Source organism: Gossypium hirsutum, chromosome D02 (genome assembly GCF_007990345.1).
Source record: "Gossypium hirsutum isolate 1008001.06 chromosome D02, Gossypium_hirsutum_v2.1, whole genome shotgun sequence".
Lineage (NCBI taxonomy): Eukaryota > Viridiplantae > Streptophyta > Magnoliopsida > Malvales > Malvaceae > Gossypium > Gossypium hirsutum.
The window spans coordinates 38,404,755-38,427,628 of record NC_053438.1 but is presented as its reverse complement, the minus strand read 5'-3'; the positions used below and the strand labels follow the sequence as shown (position 1 = coordinate 38,427,628).

General features: G+C 36.2%; 1 protein-coding gene across 6 annotated transcripts; it reads left to right on the top strand.

Moving 5' to 3' along the window:
* Positions 1-9,652: 9,652 nt before the first annotated feature.
* LOC107910680 (alpha-amylase 3, chloroplastic) lies at positions 9,653-22,599 on the top strand. Of its 6 annotated transcripts, XM_041088752.1 has the most exons (16): positions 9,938-10,055; positions 10,624-10,710; positions 10,835-10,941; positions 11,063-11,334; positions 15,649-15,779; positions 15,931-15,985; positions 16,070-16,183; positions 16,328-16,448; positions 16,927-17,249; positions 17,844-18,451; positions 18,938-19,127; positions 19,938-20,044; positions 21,282-21,531; positions 21,616-21,738; positions 21,854-22,021; positions 22,084-22,599. In XM_041088752.1, exons 6-16 carry the CDS (start codon positions 15,956-15,958, stop codon positions 22,243-22,245), a joined length of 2,196 nt encoding a protein of 731 aa, XP_040944686.1. In that variant the 5' UTR covers positions 9,938-10,055; positions 10,624-10,710; positions 10,835-10,941; positions 11,063-11,334; positions 15,649-15,779; positions 15,931-15,955; the 3' UTR covers positions 22,246-22,599. The 6 variants fall into 6 exon arrangements, 5 of the variants coding, with proteins under 5 accessions (XP_016694119.1, XP_016694121.1, XP_040944686.1 ...); XM_016838632.2 differs by lacking the exon at positions 11,063-11,334 and having other exon boundaries at positions 9,937-10,055; XM_041088751.1 differs by lacking the exons at positions 9,938-10,055; positions 11,063-11,334 and having other exon boundaries at positions 10,609-10,710.
* Positions 22,600-22,874: the final 275 nt, after the last annotated feature.

The window sequence follows — 22,874 nt, the reverse complement described above, 5'->3', positions numbered from 1 at the left end:
TTGAAGGTATAAGTTGATTTTTCATGTTAATATTTATACGAAGCATTATATTTATTGCATAATATTTTGATTTTTTGTGTTAAGTTTTTGTGTTTCGAATTTCTCTCGACAGATAAATTGGTTGAAAATGAGTGGACAAATTAGTGCTATTATTTATTACGACGGTGAGGTTTGTGACACCGAGACTGGCGTGATTTTTTATCGAAGAACACAGAGCGACTAGCTTTTAACCAAAACATAGAGTTGACAGAACTTCGTAAAAGAATTAGGCGAAAAATCTTTGGGTCTATGGCAATGAGGGTTTCTTCTATTAAGTATCGATTTCATGTTTCGGTCAATCCCATGAAATATGACTCATTTGATATTAAAAGTTCTCAGGGCTTGGAGGCTATCGTGTAGATACACCTCGAAAGTGGATCACCATTTCTTGAGTTATATGTGAAATTTTCAAGACCATATAAAAGACTTACGACTTTAACATCTCTTCCAATTCGAGAGGCAAGAATGGTTGAAAATGTTGATAGTACAACCATTTTGTTAGAAAGTTTCCATTATATATGATATCCTAGAATCATCAATAGGAAGACACTTATCCATCTTAATCTTAAATTTCAATCGTGGGAGGTAGAAAACCGAATCATCAATAGGAATACATGACCCCTGCACTACACTCAGTTAGTGGATGGGACATGCACCTTGGTGAGTCGATGTTCAACATTGGGAATAATTACTAGGGAATGACATCATCTTCCAGTGGTTGGCAATCGACATGTGATTTTGGTCATTTCGAAACATACACAAGAAGATATGATATACTCCCTACGACGTCCACTGGTAAGGGGACCTTCAACATGGCAGATGTTGGTGGGTCAAAGAACTAATATGTCAACGAATCCGATGTGAATTCACCCCGAGAGCCCGATGTCGACGATTCAGAAGTTGTATTATTTTTTGAACCGGAGCCTATTCCAAATTAACTTAATGATTGTGAAGGGGGTGAAAATGAAGAAGAAGAAGAAGATCTACGATTCACAGCGTACTCGTTGCTAGCCCACATACATAATATCGATCTTTCGGTAAAGTTTGTGTTGGAGTTTGCAAAGCTACCACACAAGAGGCCTAGCCACGGAAGCGTATCATTGGATTCGGGTGATTTGGAAGTGGGTAGAAAGTTTCCAGTAAAGATGGTTTTCTCGTAACATTGAAGTGATATAGCATCAAAAATGGGGTTAACTTCTACGTGGTTAAATCCAAATTTGAGAAGTTCGAGGGGAAGTGTGCAATGCGAGACGGTAGCTACTCATGGAAAATCATGGCTTCTGTTAAGAAGAAGACAGGGTTATGGACGATAAAAAAAGTTTACCGGTTCGTATATATGTGTTGTTTCTGGTACAGTATCATTGGGTTATTAGGGTTTTTTTTAAGGTTTAGGCTTATTTCCAATTAATTTAACGTTCTCGTGGGATTGTAGGTGTTTCACAGGATGATCGCAGGCCTAATACTGTCGATGGTGAAAGCAAATCCGATGACTACTGTGTTGGTTTTAATTGGCAATATTCGTAACCAATTCAATTACATGCCTTCGTACCGCAAGGCGTGGATAGCTAAGCAGAAGGCCTTGAAGAAGATGCATAGTGGGTGGGATGTGTCATACAACGAGGTATGACAGTGGTGTCAGGTGTTGGAGAGGTATGTACCAGGTTGTGTAACAGATCTTGAAACGGGTCTAGCGTACTACAATGATCGCTTATTTAGTGGGTGCCAAATGTAACATATTATTTTTCTGTGGTTTCAGAAATAGTGGTTTCAAAACCATAATTCTGATGTAATAATTCGTAAATATTATTTAATTAATATATTTACGAGGTTTTTAGGGTCATATTAAATTTTGTTGGAAAATTTTATCATTTAGATAGTTTAATAAGTAAAAGGGATTGAGTCATAAAAACTGCAAAAGTTGAGTTATTTCTTGAAGTTTATGATGGAATATGAAACTTTATTGTTTAGGTTCACTGTATTATAAAGTGGTTTTTGATGATTTTAAGGTTTAGTGCTTAAATTGTTTAAGCGTAAAAATTTCAAGGATTACAAGAGAAATATTCACAAGTAAAGGTTGTTATGGTGTAGTTATCAAATTGATTATATTGGGTTCTAGGAAAAATTAGGTTAATTACATGATTAGGGCTTGAGGACTAAAGTGAGTAAAAATGAAACTTTAGGGTGGTGATTTTTGTAAAATGTCAAAAAAGGACTTAATCGCATAAATGACTTAAACTCTTTATTAATTTAGTTAATTAAATGAAATTATTGTTTTAGATCACAAATGTGTTGATAACCAAGGAAATGACAAGGTAGCGGAGTAGTCCCTGTACTTTGGATGTTATTACAAATTAGCCTGGTAAGTTCGTACTTCTAGTTATATATGTTTAAGTTGTGAAATTTATAAACATGTTGAGTTAATTGAGAGTTGGAAATATGAATTATTAATATGATTCTGTGTTGGGTCGGGATGTAAAGTGATGAAACAATTAAATATTTTGTTTTGAAGATATGGACTATTCCAATGGCTGAGGATTCTGCATAAGTTGTGGATTCACGATAGTTTGTGTAAGTAGTATCGAGAACTAGTGAAATGACTAAATACTCTGTTATGATGAATGAACCGTAGCTATGGTTGGGGACTTGCATACGTTGCAAACCGTCGTCAGCTTGTGAGAGCAACAATGCAAAACAGTCAATGTTCTAGATCTAGCTCGATTGAGCATTATTTTGTAAATTCTAAAAATGACAAGCTAAGTTCTCTGATCAGTTTAAAGTAATGAAATGTGTAGTTCTTACTTGTGGTGGATTGTGAATGACTGGCAATTTCCTATTTGATATTCGTTTGTGTTGTCAAATTAAATTGTAACAAGTTCTATCGTTATTTTACGAACTTACAAAGCTTTAAGTAAGCTTACCTCTATTTGTCCTTTGTTTTGATGTTGGGAGATTGTATCAAGCTCAAAGAATCACACTATCTCACGGACTAATTCGGTAGATTTTGAATATCTTGGTTTTATGGCATGTATAGGACTATGTGTAGTAATAGTTTATGAATGTGTAAATGATCATTTTGGTCCAAATATGCTTTTGAACTTAAGTTTTGTTTGATGGATTTTAAATGCTTTGATAAGTTTAAGTCTTTTGCTCATATTAAGCACTTGGAATATAAGCCTTTATATGGTATGTTTGAAGTAAAAATGTGAATGGTTAATTTGATTGTTATATGGTGGTTGTTAGAAGAACTAAGTTTGTGCTTAAAATGTAGCTAAAATTTGCTTTGCTTTGTTTAGAAATGTTTGATGAAATGTGGTGCCTTTGAATAAGATATTGGTTAGTTTGAATTGGGACCTTGAAATGACATTTTGATTGGTCTTTGGGTGATGTTTAGGTTCATTTGAAGTGTGCTTAAATGGGTTGAAAGTTTATGCATGAAATGGTTTGAAATGGCTTGATTTTAGGTAAATTTTGGGTTCACACGGCTTGAGACACGAGTGTGTGACCTAGTCGTGTAAGGCACACGGCCTAGCGATACGGCCGTGTGTCATCTGAGGATTTCAGAAGGTTCAAGTTAGTGAGTTACACGGCCTAACACAAGGCCTGGCGCACGAGCATGTGACCTTACTCAGTGAGTTACACGGGTGAAGACACGGGCTGAGACATAGCTATGTGTCCCCTGTTCGAAAGTTACATGGCCTAGGGTGATTCTACACGGCCTGGCCACACTGTCGTGTGACCCCTGTTTCCAAGTTTTTAGAACTTTTTCCTAAACTTCCTATTTTGTTACAAATTAGTCTCGACTTACTCTTAAGCTATTTTTAGGGCATCGAGGGCTCGATATAGGGATAGTATGCATGTGAATGAATGGTTTATGATATTTTAACATGTTGAATGACATGATGTTTAAATGTTTCTAATTGTACAGTAATGCTCCATAACCTTAATCTGGCGACGGAGACGAGTTAAGGGTGTTACACTGAATGTTCAAACGTTGTTTTGGACCTTTAAGCAATATCGGGGTACATTCCAATAATACAAGTCACTGGTACAAATAGACGGTATCTTTATGTATCGTAGATATACCCATCAACTATTGTTGTCTATGACACAAGATGGTAATCGGAGGATCATTCCAATTTTGTTTGCAATAACACCAGGGGAGAAAGCAAACAACTAGGATTTCTTTCTGTCTAGGTTAAGGAGGTAAGTCTGCCCCCAACCTGATATATGCTTCATCTCAGATCGAGGAACTGGAATACTATCCACAATTGAATGATAGGGAAGCCTCTAGGATCATACACACCACCGGTACTATCTAAGACACACTGTGTCCAATTACTACAAGCAATATCGGTCTACTACTGAGCAACAATAAATGACCAACATGGGTATTGAATCGCATTAATATTATTTGGTTTGTAATATTCTATTTTTATTTTTATATTTTTTGGTATGTAATCGTCGCTACGCACTTATATTGATAGGGTACAAGATCATGAAGGATCATTTTCATGAGATGTTGAAAATATTGCTGTCAACTAACTCGGTTGGGGCAACATACTTCACTAACATATCATTCAAATAGTGGGCACAAGCATATGACAGTAGGCTACGATATGGCCACATGACCTCGAACCTGGCGGAATGCATCAATTTTATTTTAAAAGGAATGCATCATTTGCCAATAACCTCAGCTGTGAAAGAAACATACTTACATTTGGCAGAACTGTCATAGGTATTGATGGGGTAGTGTACCAAGTACACCTAAGAAATAGGACTTGTGACTATGGGATATTTGACGCACTTTGTTGTCCATGCGCTCATGTAATTGCATGTTGTATGAATCTCCGTTTGGATCCCATAAGCTTTGTCGACGAAGTGTACAAATTAGAAAACTTGTACAATGTATAGAGACACGTACTCCCACTAGCCCCAAATGAACATAAGTGGTCGCCTATATTGCTTGTTCCATTTAAGTTGTTACCCGATAGAGAATTGGGTCGCACACCAAAAGGTTGATCGTGCTCAACTCGAATATGCAGCTATATGGATATTCGGGAACGCTCAAACCAACAGAGGTTATGCGGGTGGTGTAGAAACCCAAACCATACAATATCATCATGTCCACATCAAAATTAAACATTATAATATATATGTCTTCATAGGATTTGTTAGCCATTGTTAATCCAAACTACATTTGATATTTCTTCATGTGAATTTTCAACAAAAAACATTTGATATTTCTTTTCAAATCCAATCTTATTACTATGCTATGTGAAAATAATCAAAATAAATTTCCATTTTGATTAGGGTTTAATGGTACAAGAATCAGACTGTGTACAAAGAAGATTAAAAAGAACTTCCATTTTCTTAATGATACAATATACAATTCATCGGTGCATATGCCAATCAAAATCTGTGCCACATCAGGGTGGTCGATGGTTACGCGCTGGATTCTTTTTAGGTACAGCTTTTGGGCGGGGTTGTGGTTGTCGGGGTTCGCATTTGGTCGATGTAGATCATTTCAGTCTATAAATAAGTGGTTATGAAGATTACTCATCTTGATAGAACAAAGATCTCGGAGGTGTTTGTGTCACCCACGGCTAATTAGCTTAACTGTGTTGAGTCCCATAAGCCAATGGGATAACTATTGCACTCTCCATCGGTACCTTATGCATAGATGGCCTATACATTGTTGTAGTTTCACCATCATTGAGAAATGAGATGGCCTAGGTGTTTACCACACCGAGGATGGATGACCAACAGTCCAACCTGACATAGGACTAGAACTAGAAAAATGTGGTGCGACATTTTGTGCTTGTGTGAAACTAAAAGGGTGGGAATATGGACCAGAATAAGGCGGTACATACTAAAGGGGTATGGTGAAGGCATCGGGGATGCCGACGCCTTGCCTTTTCCCCTAACAAATATGGCTTGCCATGGATCCTAAACCATGGAATATAATTCAAATCGTATGCTAATTCTGGAACGAGAATTGCGTCACAACTAGGTAAAAAATCATACCGGTTATTCCATATATTGATGTATTGCGAGTGGAATGCTAGCCAATATGTATCCGGTTGTCGTAAGTCGATACAATGCAGATCATCAAGCACTTGAGGTGCGATGAGAATTGATTGCTGGAATCTGAACGGCCACAACACTCTATCCGCCTTGTGCATCTCGACAGTAGTGTATACTACCAATGGGGCCTTAACGTGGCAGGTGTTGGGATTTACAAAAAAATCATCTCGTATGGTGTCCATTCAAAATATATGAACGTGATCAAAACATTAGTTATATATATACTGCTAAATACTAAATACGAAATCAACTACATTATTTATATATAGGTCAAAATTAAATAAATACATACATCCATTTCCGATCGTTGGTTTAATAGAAGTCGTATATCTTCAAGCTCTGTAGGTAATCTCATGTGACTCGGGGCATGGTTCCACCTATATAAATAACTTATTAGCATAATAATTTTATTTTAAATCAATTTAATAATGGTAATATCTACTAAATTTTACCTTCTAACGAGTAGGAATGTATATGAATGGTCCACTCGAGGACGTAAAAATGGGAAGCGGTACCGAGCCCAGGATAGTAGTAGTAAAAGGCAACCACCAATTTTGATTTTTTCTTGTTTTGTCGCCTGACACATCTCCCGGTACAATGTTGTCAATACTGTGGACCTCCAACTAAGTTCGCCAGCTCCATTAAAATCGATGAGTTTCAGCAGCCACATTAGATGTACAAGGTTTCGTGACTTATCCGGCATCAGAATACCCCCGATAATCTGAAACATGTACACCCAATCGTAGCGTTCTCTTCTCTCTTCAATAGAATCCTCTACTAGCTCTGCGAAATTATTTCGTAGCCAAGACATTTCGATCTGACCTCCGTAAATTGTCTCCGTAACCACACCAGAAAGATCGTAACATATGGTTCCCCAATCAATAGACTGAACAGACCCACTGACTACCAACCCATCTACGGGTAACCCCAATTATAATTGCACGTCCTCTAGAGTGATAGTACACTCACTGCATGGAAGATGGAATGTATGCGTATTGGGTCTCCACCTCTCCACCAACGCTCTTATGAGTTTTAGGTCCAACTTACACCCCCGACCTACAAGGGTCGCGTGCAAAAAACTGGTTTCCCTCAGGTATGTTTTGATCAACGATGATAGAGGACCAAGTAGATTACAAATATGGCATTGCAAAATTCGTCCTCCGCCTATTTACATAAAAGTTATAAAAAATATTAAGTTCAATTATAACTATGAAAAAAAAATTAAAATTTATTAAAATTAATTCTTACCATTTGTAATTGGTTAACAGAGATATACTTGTTATCAAGATGGATCCCAACCATTGCTAAATATATAATTGAACATGAACAAATTTTTAATAAAAATGCTATTTCTTGAAATTACTAATAAAAATAATAAAAACCAGAATTGAATAAATGTATCTAGGGAGAATTCACTTTGCCTTTGAAGTGACTACTCCCTAGATACGCACATCATGATATATTTTTTTAATTGATTCAATTTAAAGAAGACTTAAAGTTAAGGATTTATCAATCGGTAATGTTGCTCCAATACCCAACCAAAGGGCTATTGCAGTACCAATAAAAAAACGGTTGTCGCTACTGGACAACAAAATGGATTATGGAATTTATTAACATTTTCCAAAAATGGTATAGTTAATAATCCCACGGGTACTAAAACCATTAAAAGAACACTCAATAACTTGTTAGGTAATGTACAAAGTATTTGAGAGGTTTTTGAGATATTTGAGAGATTCAGGAAAGAATTATGAGAATTGTGTTGTGAGAAATGTGTGTGGGGGGGGGGAGTTATACTTTTTTTTTTTACCATTGGGCTCCAACCGCTAGTTCAAATAGTTGTTTGAGTTAACTGTTGGAGCACGGGCAAAAGTGCGCCTACGTGGAAGCGCTTTACTAAAGTGCACTGACATGGGCGCGTTTTACTGGTCATCAAGGAAAAAAGCACTGAGCTAGACACGCTTTTCTGTGTTCTCCTGAAAATGACGCTAGCTCAACGCGTTTTAGGGAAATCGATCATCTCCAATCATTTTTGAATAAAACGGCCTATTTCTGTAATTCTTTTTTTAGAAATGGGCTTTTTCTTGTGATTTAATCATTGATTTCTATAAATAATTTATTTTAACAAAATTTGGTTGATATATAATATCAATGATTGGAGTGACGAAAAATTATTGCACATGAAGAGATGAGAGAGAGAGGGGAGGAGGGAGGAGGTAATTCCAAAATTGGAATAGTCCATTGGTCTGCATTCCAATTGCTCACTCTTTTAAAATTTCTTTATTCTTATAATAATATGGGTAAACTATAAATATGACCATTTAGTTATACTTTTCCTTCTATTTTGGTCACTCAACTAATAATTTTTTAAATCTAGTCATTAAACATTTTGAAGTTAAATATTTTGATTACTTTGAGCTAATGTGGGTTTTTGTTTGGTCTAGTAACAAATTTAACCCTCTAATGTTTATACATTCTATCAATTTGATACTAAATATAAAGAATTCAACAAACTTAGCTCTCAATGTTTACAAAATTTGTCATTTTGATTATAATTTTAAAAAAATTCTATAAATTTGACTATCAACATTTACAAAACCTATTAATTTAGTCTTAACTTTAAAAGGTCAAAAATATTAAAAAAAATTCATTTTTAGCCCTTTATAACCCATCGGCTAACTCAAGATATTAAAATAAGAAAAAGAGTACCCTCTTTCAAGTTACTTGCAAAAAAAAAAAACTTTAGAAAGTTGGGATAAAACATTAAAAAAAATTAAGATGAAAAAACAAAGACATTAAAAACATTATTTGCTCGAGTAGTAATGCAACAAATTATTCTAGATAGGTTCTAAATCAATTGGTTTGGTGTAGTGAGAAGCCTAAATTATAAAAGAAATTGCCGCAAGTGACTTGAAAGAGATACTCTTTTTCTTATTTTAATATATCACATAGTTTAGTTGATGGGTTATAAATAGTTAAATTGATTTTTTAAAAATATTTTTTTAATTTTTAGAGTTAGGAATGAATTGATAGGTTTTGTAAATATTAAGGGCCAAATTTATTGAATTTTTTAGAATTAGAAATAAAATGATCAATTTTGTAAATATTAAGAGCTAAATTTATTATTTCTTTTATATTTAAGATTCAAAATAATAGAATATATAAATATTAGAGGACTAATTTTATTACTAACAAAAAAACACATTAATTTAGAGTGACTAAAATATCAAAAAATTAATAGTTGAATGATTAAAATAAAATGAAAAACATAATTGAGTCAGATTTTTATAGTTTACCTAATAATAAAAAATTATGGTAGAGAATGTTAAAAAGATAACCACAAAAGGGAAAGTGCTTTAACGATCTCTCTCCTTCCAAATCTCCAAGTATGGGATAAATTTACGTTCCAATGAAAAGTGGGTATTTTTAGATTTACGAAATTGGTGGGGATCACCTCAATCACTATTATCAACTTCATCTAAATTAATTATTCTTATTTTATGACGAAACAACTAACATGTTAAGGGTAAAATATTTGTACTGATACAAAGAAAACAATAATCCCAGACTTCATCTATTTTACGAGTTTCTCTAACAATCAAAAAAGGAAATATCAAAATCTACCTATCTTCCATTTCGATTTCCGCCCAACCATGGCCACCCTTGCCGTCGGTTCCCTTCTCCAAAACCCTAGGCTATCGTCTCCTCGCGGACAAAAGTTGTTGTTAAACTTAAAGCCTCTTCGCTCATTGGATTTGGATTGTTCTCCACATAGAAAGCTTCTCTGCTCTCGTGGTGCTTGCTTCTCTAACTCCAACCCTTGCGGGAAGTTTTATATCGTTAAAGCCAGCTCAACTGATACAGCTCCTATTGACACCTTTTCTTCCGCTGACATCTTGTACGAACAAACTTTTCCCGTCAACCGAATTGAAAAGGTTTTTCATCTTCATATTTATTTTTATACGTATATGTATATGTACATGCATACATGTATATTTATATGTTTTTTGAGAGTTGTGCTTGATGTATATTGCGTGTGTGCATGTTGTTGGCATATATACTTTTGATTTAGCATTTTTGGTTCCCATTTGGTTGCCTAAAAACAAAGAAGAAGAAAAACTTATTGAATTGAAGTTGATTTCTATACTCGGATGCTTGGTGATTGAGAAACTTTCTGGAGGAAAAAAAGATGGATGGTTTAATTACGTGATGTAACTTCAAATCCGAGACAGGAAGAAGGTAGAGAAAAGAAGAACAGAGAGAACAAAGAGATTTCTGCAATTTCCTTGTGTGATTTTAATATCGTTTTCCTATTACAAGCCATGCTTAAAAAGAAAAATAAAGAAAAGATAAACGTGGTAAATTCAGTTATAACAATACTCACCGTTTAACTAAAGTCCTACGCATCGCTTTTGCTAAATTATTCTCAGTATTAAACTCACCGTTTTACTAAAATGAAACTCACTGTTTTAAGACCCTTTTACTCTCTATTTTCTTACTTAGCTTTTCACCCCGTAACAAGTACCGCCTCCCAAGAAAAGGATTCTTGTCCTCAAGGATGAAAGTGAGGAAATTTTTCTAAAAGTAGAGGTAAGGATTACCATGTTGCATCTTCAGTAAAAGAGTCGATTTATTCAACCAAAACTTCAGTAACAGCTTGATTCCCTTTTTTAACTATTCTTCTGTCAAAAATTTTAATTGGTTCTTTTTGCAGTGCCCTATGAGCATCAACCAAGGGTAGTTGAGCTTGAGTAGGAGCAGATCCTATATGTTTCTTTACCTGAGAAACGTGAAATGTTGGGTGAATACAAGATCCTAGAGGTAATTGTAGAGTACACGCCACTTCTCTCACTTTCTTAATCACAGGAAAAGGTCCGTAGTACTTAGGAGATAATTTTTTATGAAGAACCTTCCTAACTGTCTGTTGCCTATAAGCTTGCAGTCGCAAGTATACCAAATCACCAACTTGAAAGCTCCTCTCAGACCAATGTTTGTCAGCTAACTACTTTATAAGAGACTGGGTTCTTTTGAGATGGAATTGCAATAGCTTTCTTGCGGCCTCTCGAGCCTGTAGGCTTCTATCAACCACTACCACTGATGAGACCCTTGCTAAGTAAGGCATGTGTTGAGGTGGTGGTTGTCCATACAAAGCTTCATACGGGGTAAGCTGAATGGAGGAGTGAAAAGAAGAGTTATACCACCACTCTGCAAAGGGTAACCAACTAAACCAATTTGCAAATGTCTCTCTAGTCATGCATCTCAGATAGTTCTCAAGACACCAATTTAGTACCTCTTTTTGACCATCTGTTTTAGGATGGTATGTTGTGGATGATAGAATTCTGGTACCAGTTTTTCGAAATAATTCTTGCCAAAATCCACTAACAAAAATTCTGTCTCTGTCTGATATAATTGAATCAGGCATGCCATGAAGTTTATAAATATGATTCAAGTACTCTTGTGCTACATCTTTAGCTATATATGGGTGAGATAGTGCCAAAAATGACCATATTTCGTCAAGTGGTCCACCACAACCAAAATGGAATTTTCCTTGCTAGAGTTCGGCAATCCTTCAATGAAATCTAAGTTGATAATAGATCAGGCTCGATTAGGCATAGGTAAAGGCTGAAGAAGTTCTGGAGATGCTACTGTCTCACACTTGTATCTTTGACAGACCAAACATTCTCTAATCTAGTGTTTGACATCAGTTGTTAGACCTTTCCAGTATAACAAACTAGCTAAATGTTTCCTAGTGGCATGGATACCTGAGTGACCCCCCACTGCGCTAGCATGAAAATGGTGAAACAGTTCCCTTCGCAATTTCAGGTTCTTTCCCACCATAATTTTCCCTTTCCTTCATAAAAATCTCCCATCCCAAGAATACTTTTGGTCTTGATATCTATGCTATTGGACATCTTGTATAATCCTTTTTAACTTATCATCTACTTCATATGATTGTTCCAAGAGACCAGAAATGACAACACTAGTTGATAATTGAAAGAACTGACCTTGCTCCAACTGAGGTTGTAGAGAGAGAGCATCAGCCACCCTGTTGTTGATACCTTTCCTATATGAGACCTCAAAGTCATAACATAACATTTCAGCTACCCACCGTTGCTGAAATGAAGTGATAGCTACTTGGTCAGATAAGAATCGCAAGCTTTGGTGATCAATTCAAATTTTGAAATGCCTTCCCACAAGGTAGGCATGCCACTTCCTAACAACCAACAAAACTGCTAACATCTCATTTTTGTAGATTGATAGGGCTTGGTGTCTTACGCCTAAGGCCTTGCTAAAGAAAGCCATCGGTCTCCCTTGCTATTGCAGCTTTGCTTCAATTCCAAACCCACTAGCATTAGTATCAACTGTGAATTCAAGCTGAAAGTTTAGTAACACCAAGACAGGTGCTGCACATAATGCTTCTTTTAATGATTGGAAAGCCGATGTTGCCTGTCCAGACCAACCCCAACCATTCTTTTGTAATAAGTCTGTAAAAGGCTTGGGTAACACTCTGTAGTTTCTAATGAATCTTCTATGGTAGCCAGATAGTCCAAGAAATCTTCTTAATTCTTTCACTAATTGAGAAATGGGCCATGAAGAAATACATTCATTCTTGAATCTATCCGTGGATACTGTCCCCTCATGTAGCACATGTCCAAGGTACTCAATTTGAGAAGTACCAAAACAACATTTATTCTTTTTAGCAAACAGTTGTTGATCCCTTAAGATGAGAAGAACTGTTCTCAAATATTGCAAATAGTTGGGCCAAGACTTTGAATATACCAGTATGTCATTGAAGAATACAAGCACAAACTTCCTCAACAATGGTTTGAATACTGAATTCATAAGAGCCTAAAAATTAAAAGGAGCATTAATGAGGCCAAATGGCATCACTAGGAACTTATAATGCCTCTTATGTGTCCTAAATGCTGTTTTATGTACATCAGGTTCCCACATTCGAATTTGATGATATCTGGACCTCAAATCCAATTTGGAAAACACCCGAGCTTCCCTCAATTCATCTAGCAACTCCTGAATTATGGGGATGGGAAACTTATCCTTGATTGTATGTTGATTTAGTTTTCTTTAGTCAATGCACAACCTCCAACTTCTATCTTTCTTTTTGACCATCACTATATGGGAAGCAAAAGAACTATTGCTATCCCTGATTATCCCAGCTTGAAACATCTCTTGAATCAAGTTTTCCATCTCTCCCTTTTGAATGGCAGGATATCTGTAGGGTCGAATTTTAACAACAACTCCTTCATCTCTCAAGGGAATTCTATGGTCTTGCAACCGAGGTGGTGGTTACCCTTTTGGCACTTGAAAAACATCAACAACGTCTTCCAATAACCCTTGAAGTTGTTCCTCACTATCATTGACTACCATAGCTGAAAGTGTCACTTGATTAGGTGAGCTCATTACTAAAGTACAAGTCCCCAAAGCTTGCCCCATAGCTACAAAACATCTAGAATTTGAGCCACTATTTTCTGCTGCTAAGGAGCCCAAAATAATACCATGAATAATGCATGGTTCACCCTTAACCATAAATTGCATGGTTAAGGAACCAAAGTTCCAAATAATATCTTTAAAAGCCAGTAACCATTGGACCCCTAACACCATGTCACAGTTCTTCAATGGTAATACCATGAAATCTGTTTCGAACTGGTAATTTTGAACCTCCTATCGAACTCCTTTGCACATTCCCTTGGTGAACAAACAACTCTTATTTGCTACAGAGACCTTCAATTGTGCTTGGTGCGTTACTGGCAGCGATAACCTACTCACCAACCTAGCGTCGATTAAGTCATGTGTGTTGCTTGAGTCAACCAGAATGATTGCCCAACTAGACCCCACTCGAGCAGCCATTCGCATAATATTATGGCCTTGTAAACTAGTGAGGGCATGTAACGAAATCACAGGGGATTTGGATGGTTCCTCTTCAGGACTACTCTCTTCAAGCCTATCAGAACATTCCTGGAATTCCTCTGCTTCACTGTTAAATAGAGGTTCCACAAGAAACTGATATAACTGTGATTTGACACACTTGTGTCCGACATGGTACTTGGCTCCACACAAGAAGCATAGGCTCTTCTGCTTCCATTCAGCCATTACTGCTAGTGAAATGGATCAAGAAGCTGATTTGCTTATTGGAGCACTACTCACAGATTGTGAAGCAGAAACAATCCTCGTGGGAGCTGAAGAATAACCCGATATAACAGATGGGTTGCGCAGTGATCTAGGGGAACTATTCAAAGGTGCTGAGGTCTTCTTTGTTGAGCAAGACAGAAGCACTCAGTCTTTCTAGCCAACTGAAAATCCTCCATTAAGGTAGAGGGTTCAAACAAATCAAGATAATGACTGATTTATGCCTTCAAATTACTTAGAAAAATGCTAAAGGCATACATTTCAGGAAGGTGCAATTGATTTAATAAGCCAACAAACATATCTTGATATTGTTCCACTGTACCTTGATATTTCAGATTGACTAGCTCTTTTATAAGATTCCCGAATTGTCCAAACCTAAAACGATATTGCAAACTCTTTATGTAAGCTGACCAAGATAACATCTGGAGACAACCATTTCGTTGAGAGTAGAAATGGTGCCATTCCAAAGCTCGACCCTCTAGATTCAACATTACTATGCGAACTTTGTTGGATTCTGGAGTTCCCTCAGCCTCAAAGTATTGTTCAAGCTTGGTCCACCATCCCCGAAAATCACTGCCATCAAACTTTGGACACTCAAGCTAGCTTGGCTTCTCAGATGCTCGTATCACAGGCGAGTGATTCCTTAGATGCACGCTACTCACATCAACTGAGGGTATCACACTTGGTCCAGTTGGGGCGTTGGCTACCCCCGCATATTTTGGAGGAAATCCAGGTAGAGCCTCTAAGACCACCTTCCCTTTTTCCATGGTTCTATTTGCTGGAAGTCCAAAATACTGCCCTAACAAAGCTTGTAAATCTCCACGGAACTCATCCTTGAACTCTTGAAACTTGGTCTCCATCTTAGTCTCTAACATAAACATCTCCTCTTGTATTTTAGAGATTTCCTGCTGCATCCCCCCAATCTCATTTTGCAGTCACGTTGAAACACCATCGTGACCATCACAGGAATCGTAAAAGCTCTGATAGTTTTGATGCAACTTCAAATCCGAGATAGGAAGAAGGTAGAGAAAAGAAGAAGAACAGAGAGAAAAGAGAGATTTCTGCAATTTCCTTGTGTGATTTCATAACTGTTTTCCCATTACAAGTCATGCTTAAATAGAAAAATAAAGAAAAGATAAACGTGGTAAATTCAGTTATAACAATACTCACCGTTTAACTAAAGTCCCTACGCACCGGTTTTGCTAAATTATTCTCAGTATTAAACTCACCGTTTTAAGACCCTTTTAGTCTCTATTTTCTTACTTAGCTTTTCACCCCGTAACATTACGTTACCGTAATATTTGTCGAAATGTTCTGTTTTCAACTTCAACAGAGCTGCGTATCCTGTTTTAGTGTTTGTTAATTTCTGATTTGAAATAATAGGTGGAGGGAAAACTGTTGATCAGGTTGGATCAATCAAAGGATCAGCTGAATTGGCGACTTACAATAGGATGTAGTCTTTCAGGAAAGTGGATTCTTCATTGGGGAGTCTCTTATGTTGGTGATACTGGCAGGTACGCCTTGATTTTTGACGGTTTCTTGGATAATGTTTGTAGGTGATGTAATTGAATGGTGTTTGCAAGTTGGAATATATAATTTTGTTACTGGGGACTTACGTGATCCAAAAAGTAGTACAATAAAAAAAGCTTGTATCAAATTTTGCAGTGAATGGGATCAACCACCTCAAGACATGTGGCCTCATGGTTCAATTCCCATTAAAGTGTGTATCAGCTTCTAATTTTTGTGTGAAGTCTGCCTTTTCATTTTGACATAAAAATATATGGAGTAAGAGGGATATTTTCAGGACTACGCAATTGAGACGCCCTTCAAGAAGCCGTCTAAAGATGATACATTTCATGAAGTAAAGATAGATTTTAATCCCAGCAGTGCGATTGAAGCTATACATTTTATCCTCAAGGTTTGTGCTCCCAATACCTAGAGACTGATAAACTGTTTGTCTATTTGACAATTCTAATCATTTGACATTTTGTCAATCTTGTTATTATTAGATTATCTTTCTTTTTCTCCTCTCTCAAATTTGGGGGATTATGTGTTGCTGCAGGATGAAGAAACTGGAGCCTCGTATCAGCACAAAGGTCGAGATTTTCGGGTCTCTCTTGTGAATTACCTCGAGGATGATGGCAATATGATTCACGCGAAAAGCAGCTTTGGCAAATGGCCAGGTTGCAGAAAGTGCTATAATCTTTTTTCTTTTTGCATGAGTTCCTGCTATTAATTTAAATCATCCAGGTTACCTTTTCCCCTTACATTTATACCGAATAGATAATGCTTGTTGCCTTGTCCTGATGCAATATAGTATAGAACAATGAAGTTCATTGGTTTGGTATTGATTATTAACTGGTACTAAAAAGAGGTTAGTTTGCACAATTTATTTCTTCGCCCACCTTTTCTATATTGTGCAATCATGACTTATGGTTAGTGTCTTAGAAGTTTAAGTCTGGTTTCTTCCCTAAAACCTCTTAGGTACAATTAGAAGTCAAGTGGCTACTGGCAGATAAGTTATAGTATCCCATCTGAACCTAGTTTATGAATTGGGAATTGGGTGAAGTGAGTGAAGGTGAGAACATAATTGACTATTCCTACACTCCGTTTCTTTTTCAGTGATATATTGACACATACTTTGCATTCTTTTGATCCTAGATGCTGTGGAGCAACTCCCTAACATGGTACTTAAAGCAGAAGCATCATGTGACTCTAAAAATGAGAACAGGCGACTTGAAGGGTTCTATGAAGAGCAGCCCATTGTAAAAGAAGTTTCTGTCGGTAACATGGTCAATGTTGCAATTAGGAAGTTCCCTGATGCAGCAAATATTGTTCTACATTTAGAAACTGACATACCTGGAGATGTTGTAGTTCACTGGGGGGTTTGCAGAGATGATGCTAAAACATGGGAAATACCTGCTGTCCCATATCCACCTGAAACAACTGTGTTCAGGAACAAGGCTTTACGCACCTTATTGCAGGTGCGAATTGTAGTTGTATTCTCCTATTGAGAACTTAAACATGACTAAGTTCTTGCTACAGATATTCTTGGTAATAATATATAAAGTATACTAATGCATTCTTATTTAGATGTCAGCAAATCATTTTTCCTCGTTTCATGTAGTTGCTTTGTTTTCATTTATACTTAGGATAAAACGAAGAACGTAGTATTATGTGGTAAAGATGTAAAGATTTCAGTTGGATTATGTTGGAACAACTTTCGTAGTTACTATAGGATGTAAATAACTTGCAATATTACTAATAAAAACAATGAAGAGTATGATCTTATTCTTAACACGGTTTCATATAGTTTTCTTATTGTTAGTTTAGCAATGAGTTCGGAAACATGCCATTTATCAAAGGTGGAATGTTGAAAAACATCAATTTGCTCTGACAATGTTCTAGGGTCTTCGCCTTTTTCTTTTCTTTTTTGTATTCTCTCCATGAATTTCTTTTATCACGATGCATGAGATTAAGAGTGCTTATTTATTATTACTTACAAATACTAGTTTAGAATTCGTTTATTATTCTTAGATTAAAATCTTTTTTTTTTTTTTTTTTTTTTGATTTTGCAGCCAACAGGAAATGGATCAAGGGCATTGTTCACTTTAGATGAAAAACTTGATGGATTTCTTTTTGTTCTAAAGCTGGATGCTAACAGTTGGGTGAACTTTCAAGGAAATGACTTCTATATTCCCCTCTCTAGTGCCAGAAGTGTTAAGGGTCAATCTGATAGTGAAAGTGAAGAAACTTCTGGTAAAGCTCATACTGATGGTATAATCAATGAGATACGGAACTTGGTCAGCGGCCTTAACTCTGAGAAGAGTTTGCAGACTAAAGTAAAGGAAGCAAAAGAAAGCATTCTTAATGAAATTGAAAAGCTAGCCGCTGAAGCCTATAGCATCTTCCGGAGCTCCACTCCATCCTATCCAGAGGAAGATTCGGATGCTGATGATGCAGAACCCACTATTAACATATCCTCTGGAACAGGCTCAGGTTTTGAAATATTGTGCCAAGGTTTCAACTGGGAATCTAATAAATCTGGACGATGGTATATGGAACTCAAAGAAAAAGCTTCTGAAATATCTTCACTTGGGTTTACTGTAATTTGGCTGCCACCACCAACCGAGTCTGTGTCACCTGAAGGTTACATGCCGAAGGACTTGTATAATTTAAATTCCAGGTACATATTGCAAGCTTGTAGTTTACATAACAAATCTTTCAGGTTTTTACATTTTGGTGCCTGGTCAAATTCAAAGAAGCTGAAACTTGCAAATATGAACTTTCAAATGCTTTTTTTGATTCTTTTTTCTAAAAATTATAATTGGGAAACTTTGTTCAGGGAAAAAGATGGAACTGAATGTTTTTTATGTTTGCTTTAGTATGCTGATCAATGGTTGGTTGCAAGTCTCAGATTTTGGTTCAACCAAAAGAAAGTGCACATTTTTTTACCTCTCTTTTATGCTTCTTTAACTTACATTTAACCATCTGTAATAGTAATATAAGACTTCAATTACTCTTTTAATCTAAAAGACTACATGCAAATGCCTCTTGGACATGCTGAAATGTAGAAAGTCATGGTTATTTCCCATATCTGAAAGAAATCATGTTTTCATGCTCCTCAAGAGGCCTAAGCAAACCAGTGTGCAACTGTTTTTTCACTGATCAGGTATGGAACAATCGATGAGCTGAAGGACCTCGTAAAAAGCCTCCATGGAGTTGGTTTGAAAGTTCTTGGTGATGTTGTATTGAATCACCGTTGTGCACACTATCAAAATCAGAATGGTGTTTGGAATATATTTGGGGGTCGCTTGAATTGGGATGATCGTGCAGTAGTTGGAGATGATCCTCATTTTCAGGTACTGGTGTTTTCTGTGATTTTCAGAGCTTAGGCCAGTTCTTAGAGGTGCATGGGTAGCAAAGTTTTAGATTCATCTGTTAGCGTATATACAACTTATAACTTGCACAAGATTTAGGTTATGTTTTTCTCAATGTGCAGTTAAACTTTAGGCCAGTAAAATTTTGGACAGTACAGTATGTAACCCGACATCTTGTCTTACCTTGTTTTTTTCTGGCAGCAAGACTTAAGTTAGCAATGGTAACTATGTCTCATTGCAACAATTACTGAGCTTTATGGAAAGAAATGCTAGTGGTCTTAACCTTGTAGAATGAGTAAATGTATTTTATGATTTAACATATTGGTTTACAATTTTTGTGTGCTAAGGTAAATTTGTAAAAATTTGATTCTGAGATCCATGCACATGGCAGAGTTATCTAGATGAACAAAAATGCAGTTCAAGTGTTGTATGATTGGCATGCTTAGGATGTACGTATCTGAACTTGTCAGTACAGCTAGAGGATGATAACTGAGCAAATATATCCTTCATGGCTTACCTATAATATTGGTTGTTATAATCCAAACTTTTCAGCTTGTTTTATGCCTCTATTTATCCATGATCTCCAGTTCTTTTTTTAGACCTGAAGAGTACTATTTATTTTTTTAGACATGAAGATTATTGTTTATTGTGCAATCTTTTGATCCTGAAGAGTATTATTTATTTTTATTAGACACGAAAATTATTGTTTATTGTGCAATCTTTTGATTGAGCTATGCTTCTGTTCTATTGATGTTATGTGGAAGCTATGAACTCCTTGCTTCTGTCATACAGGGCAGGGGTAACAAAAGCAGTGGAGATAATTTCCATGCTGCTCCAAACATTGATCATTCACAAGATTTCGTAAGGAAGGATCTCATAGAGTGGCTATGCTGGCTAAGGTTGAAACGTGGATCTCTTTTCCTTCCACTATCTATCATGCCTGAAAGGATTATAAAAGCATGTATTTTCTCACTGTTTGATCCTGCTTCTACCTTTTTTTTTTTGTCTTCTTGTCAAAAGTTCTTTGATGGACATGTATGGATACATACCCACTGAATATTCTCAAAATTTTGAAACTATTGCCAAAGTTAACCTTCTATTGCGTCAAGATCTTACTTTAGCACCATTACATTCATAACAAAATATAGAATATACATTATAGGCAATATGAATAACTTGTTAGTAGAAACTAGAAAGGTTTAACAGGAACAAATGATTATTTGTATATTAATTGGGTACTTGTGCACTTTTTTTCATTTTTGAGGTGATTTTTTATATGATTTTAGCCTGGAAATGGGATATGATTAAATAACTGAACTAGAACACAGTTACATAGTAGCTGATATAATTAGTATAGTATAGTGTATTTGTCCTTTGTTTCTTATTAAAATACATGGCCCATCAGGAAAAGGGTGTACTAATGGAAAGTTTTCATTTAGTAAATGAGCTGCAACATAGTGGTTTTTGGTCACAAATTTAAGCCTAAAGTTTGCAATTTTGAATAATCTACCCTTGTGCTGGTTTTATAGCGTGGTTTTCCTAAAAGGTTTTGTAAAAATTTATCAATGCCTTAGTCAGATGATGGATTAACTTGGCCTAGCTATTCAATAGTCTTCTTGGACCAAAAGGTTACCTCAACAGGATATTTTGATTGTTTTGGTTGTTTAAGCATAGGTTCCGTTTTTGGTTGTAGTCTATCCATTGGTGTAAAATCTAATGGAAGAACTGGATATTTAAGACCTCTTTAGGAACCATCTTCATCCTTCCCTGCGGAAAGTTATAATTCCAATCACTACATCTTAGGCTTTTCTTTTGGGTTAGCTTTGAGATGTCCTATATTCTACGTTACAACTATCTTGTTTGTTTTCTTAATTTTTTCTTCTGAGAATTGGGTTCTGGTAACTCAGATTCCAAGGAAGCTGACCTGAATATAGCATTAATACTGAGGAATTAATGAACAAGTTGTCATGTGTTTAATTCAAGTGTTACTTGTTTCCTCATCATGTTCTGATCAGCTTTGTCTGTATGCTTCTACATCACGCAAGAGATTTACTTGCAGATTATTTTTACAAAGTATTTTCTTCTACTGTTATAGCTTATTGATATAATGCCTTTCTGGCTATTTGGGAGATGCAGAGAAGAAATTGGGTATGATGGGTGGAGGCTGGATTTTGTCAGAGGATTTTGGGGTGGTTATGTCAAGGACTACTTGGATGCAAGTGAACCATACTTCGCGGTGGGTGAGTATTGGGATTCTCTCAGTTACACATATGGTGAAATGGACCACAATCAAGATGCCCACCGACAGAGAATTGTCGACTGGATCAATGCTACTAACGGAACTGCCGGTGCATTTGATGTCACAAGTAAGGGAATTCTTCATTCGGTAAGCATTCCTGCCAAGTATTTCTGCAGAAATGAAGACATTATTTATATTCATTTCGTTACGGTATAATTATTTATAACTCAGGCACTGGAAAGATGTGAATATTGGCGATTATCGGATCAGAAAGGGAAGCCTCCTGGGGTTGTTGGATGGTGGCCCTCTCGTGCTGTTACCTTTATAGAGAATCATGACACTGGTTCTACCCAGGTTTGAGCATGCATCACTGTCTTTTCACTTGTTTCCCCTTTAACTACTTTGAATGCTAATGCTTACATTCTTCTATTCAAACTATCCTGTTTGATATGATATGCCACTCCTGAAGGGTCATTGGAGGTTTCCAGGTGGAAAGGAAATGCAAGGATATGCATATATCTTGACACACCCAGGAACACCGGCTGTGTTTTATGATCACATTGTCTCCCACCATCGCTCAGAGATTGGCGCTCTTATCTCTCTCAGAAACAGAAACAAAATCCATTGCCGGAGTATAGTAAGTATCCAAAACTCTAGCACTAAAAGGAAGGACAAGTATTGACTTGGTTTATGGTATAGGTTGAAATTGTGAAGGCAGAGAGGGATGTATATGCGGCCACCATAGACGACAGAGTTGCAATGAAGATTGGACCAGGTTATTATGAGCCTCCAAGTGGACCCCAAAGATGGTCCTTAGCTCTTGAGGGATACGATTACAAGGTCTGGGAAGCATCTTCTTAATGCAAACTTGGGCTGGGAACTATTTTTACTTTGCGTAGTGTATATAGTCAATCCTCTAGGAATGTCCAGCATGTACCTCTCATTCCATCATTTGTACCATTTTTTACCCGATATACATATAGGGTGTTTGACCAAAGTCAGGGCTTACAGCAGGTGATTGTTTATTGGAGCCACTTAGCTACAGTCCAAGGAGTTTTAACTTAGTACTTGTTCATTATATCTTATTTTACAATTCCTTACGATAATAACATTGGAAGAACAATTTCTTGCCTTCTGCCAAATCTGTAATATTTTTGCAAATTGGCTTTGTTGTTATTATTTTCTTATAAAATAAAATGAAATACTATTTATTCCTTTCCAAGTTCCAGCTGCCCTGGTTTTCTTTTTCCACTTTCAAGGTTTCATTGTTATCATAAAGTTTTTTGTCAAGGCAAATGTCATTGATATATGTGTATTATCTATTTATTTATTTTATGAATTTTAAAATTATTAAAAGCTAAAGGCGTAAATATTTTTTATATATTTGAAATTAATTAATCTATTCTATTTAAATATAGGATAAACTATTCGATGATCACCCTAAAAGAGGGTTGTTCCTGTTTTGATCATTTAAATTTTTTTATCAATTT

Excerpts from the sequence above, each read along its gene's own strand:
- LOC107910680 (XM_016838630.2), top strand. The coding sequence starts at position 9,774 with ATGGCCACCCTTGCCGTCGGTTCCCTTCTCCAAAACCCTAGGCTATCG. Across the intron at positions 20,045-21,281 it reads GAGTGGCTATGCTGGCTAAG|AGAAGAAATTGGGTATGATG; the intron begins GTTGAAACGTGG and ends TGGGAGATGCAG. Across the intron at positions 21,739-21,853 it reads ATGACACTGGTTCTACCCAG|GGTCATTGGAGGTTTCCAGG; the intron begins GTTTGAGCATGC and ends CCACTCCTGAAG.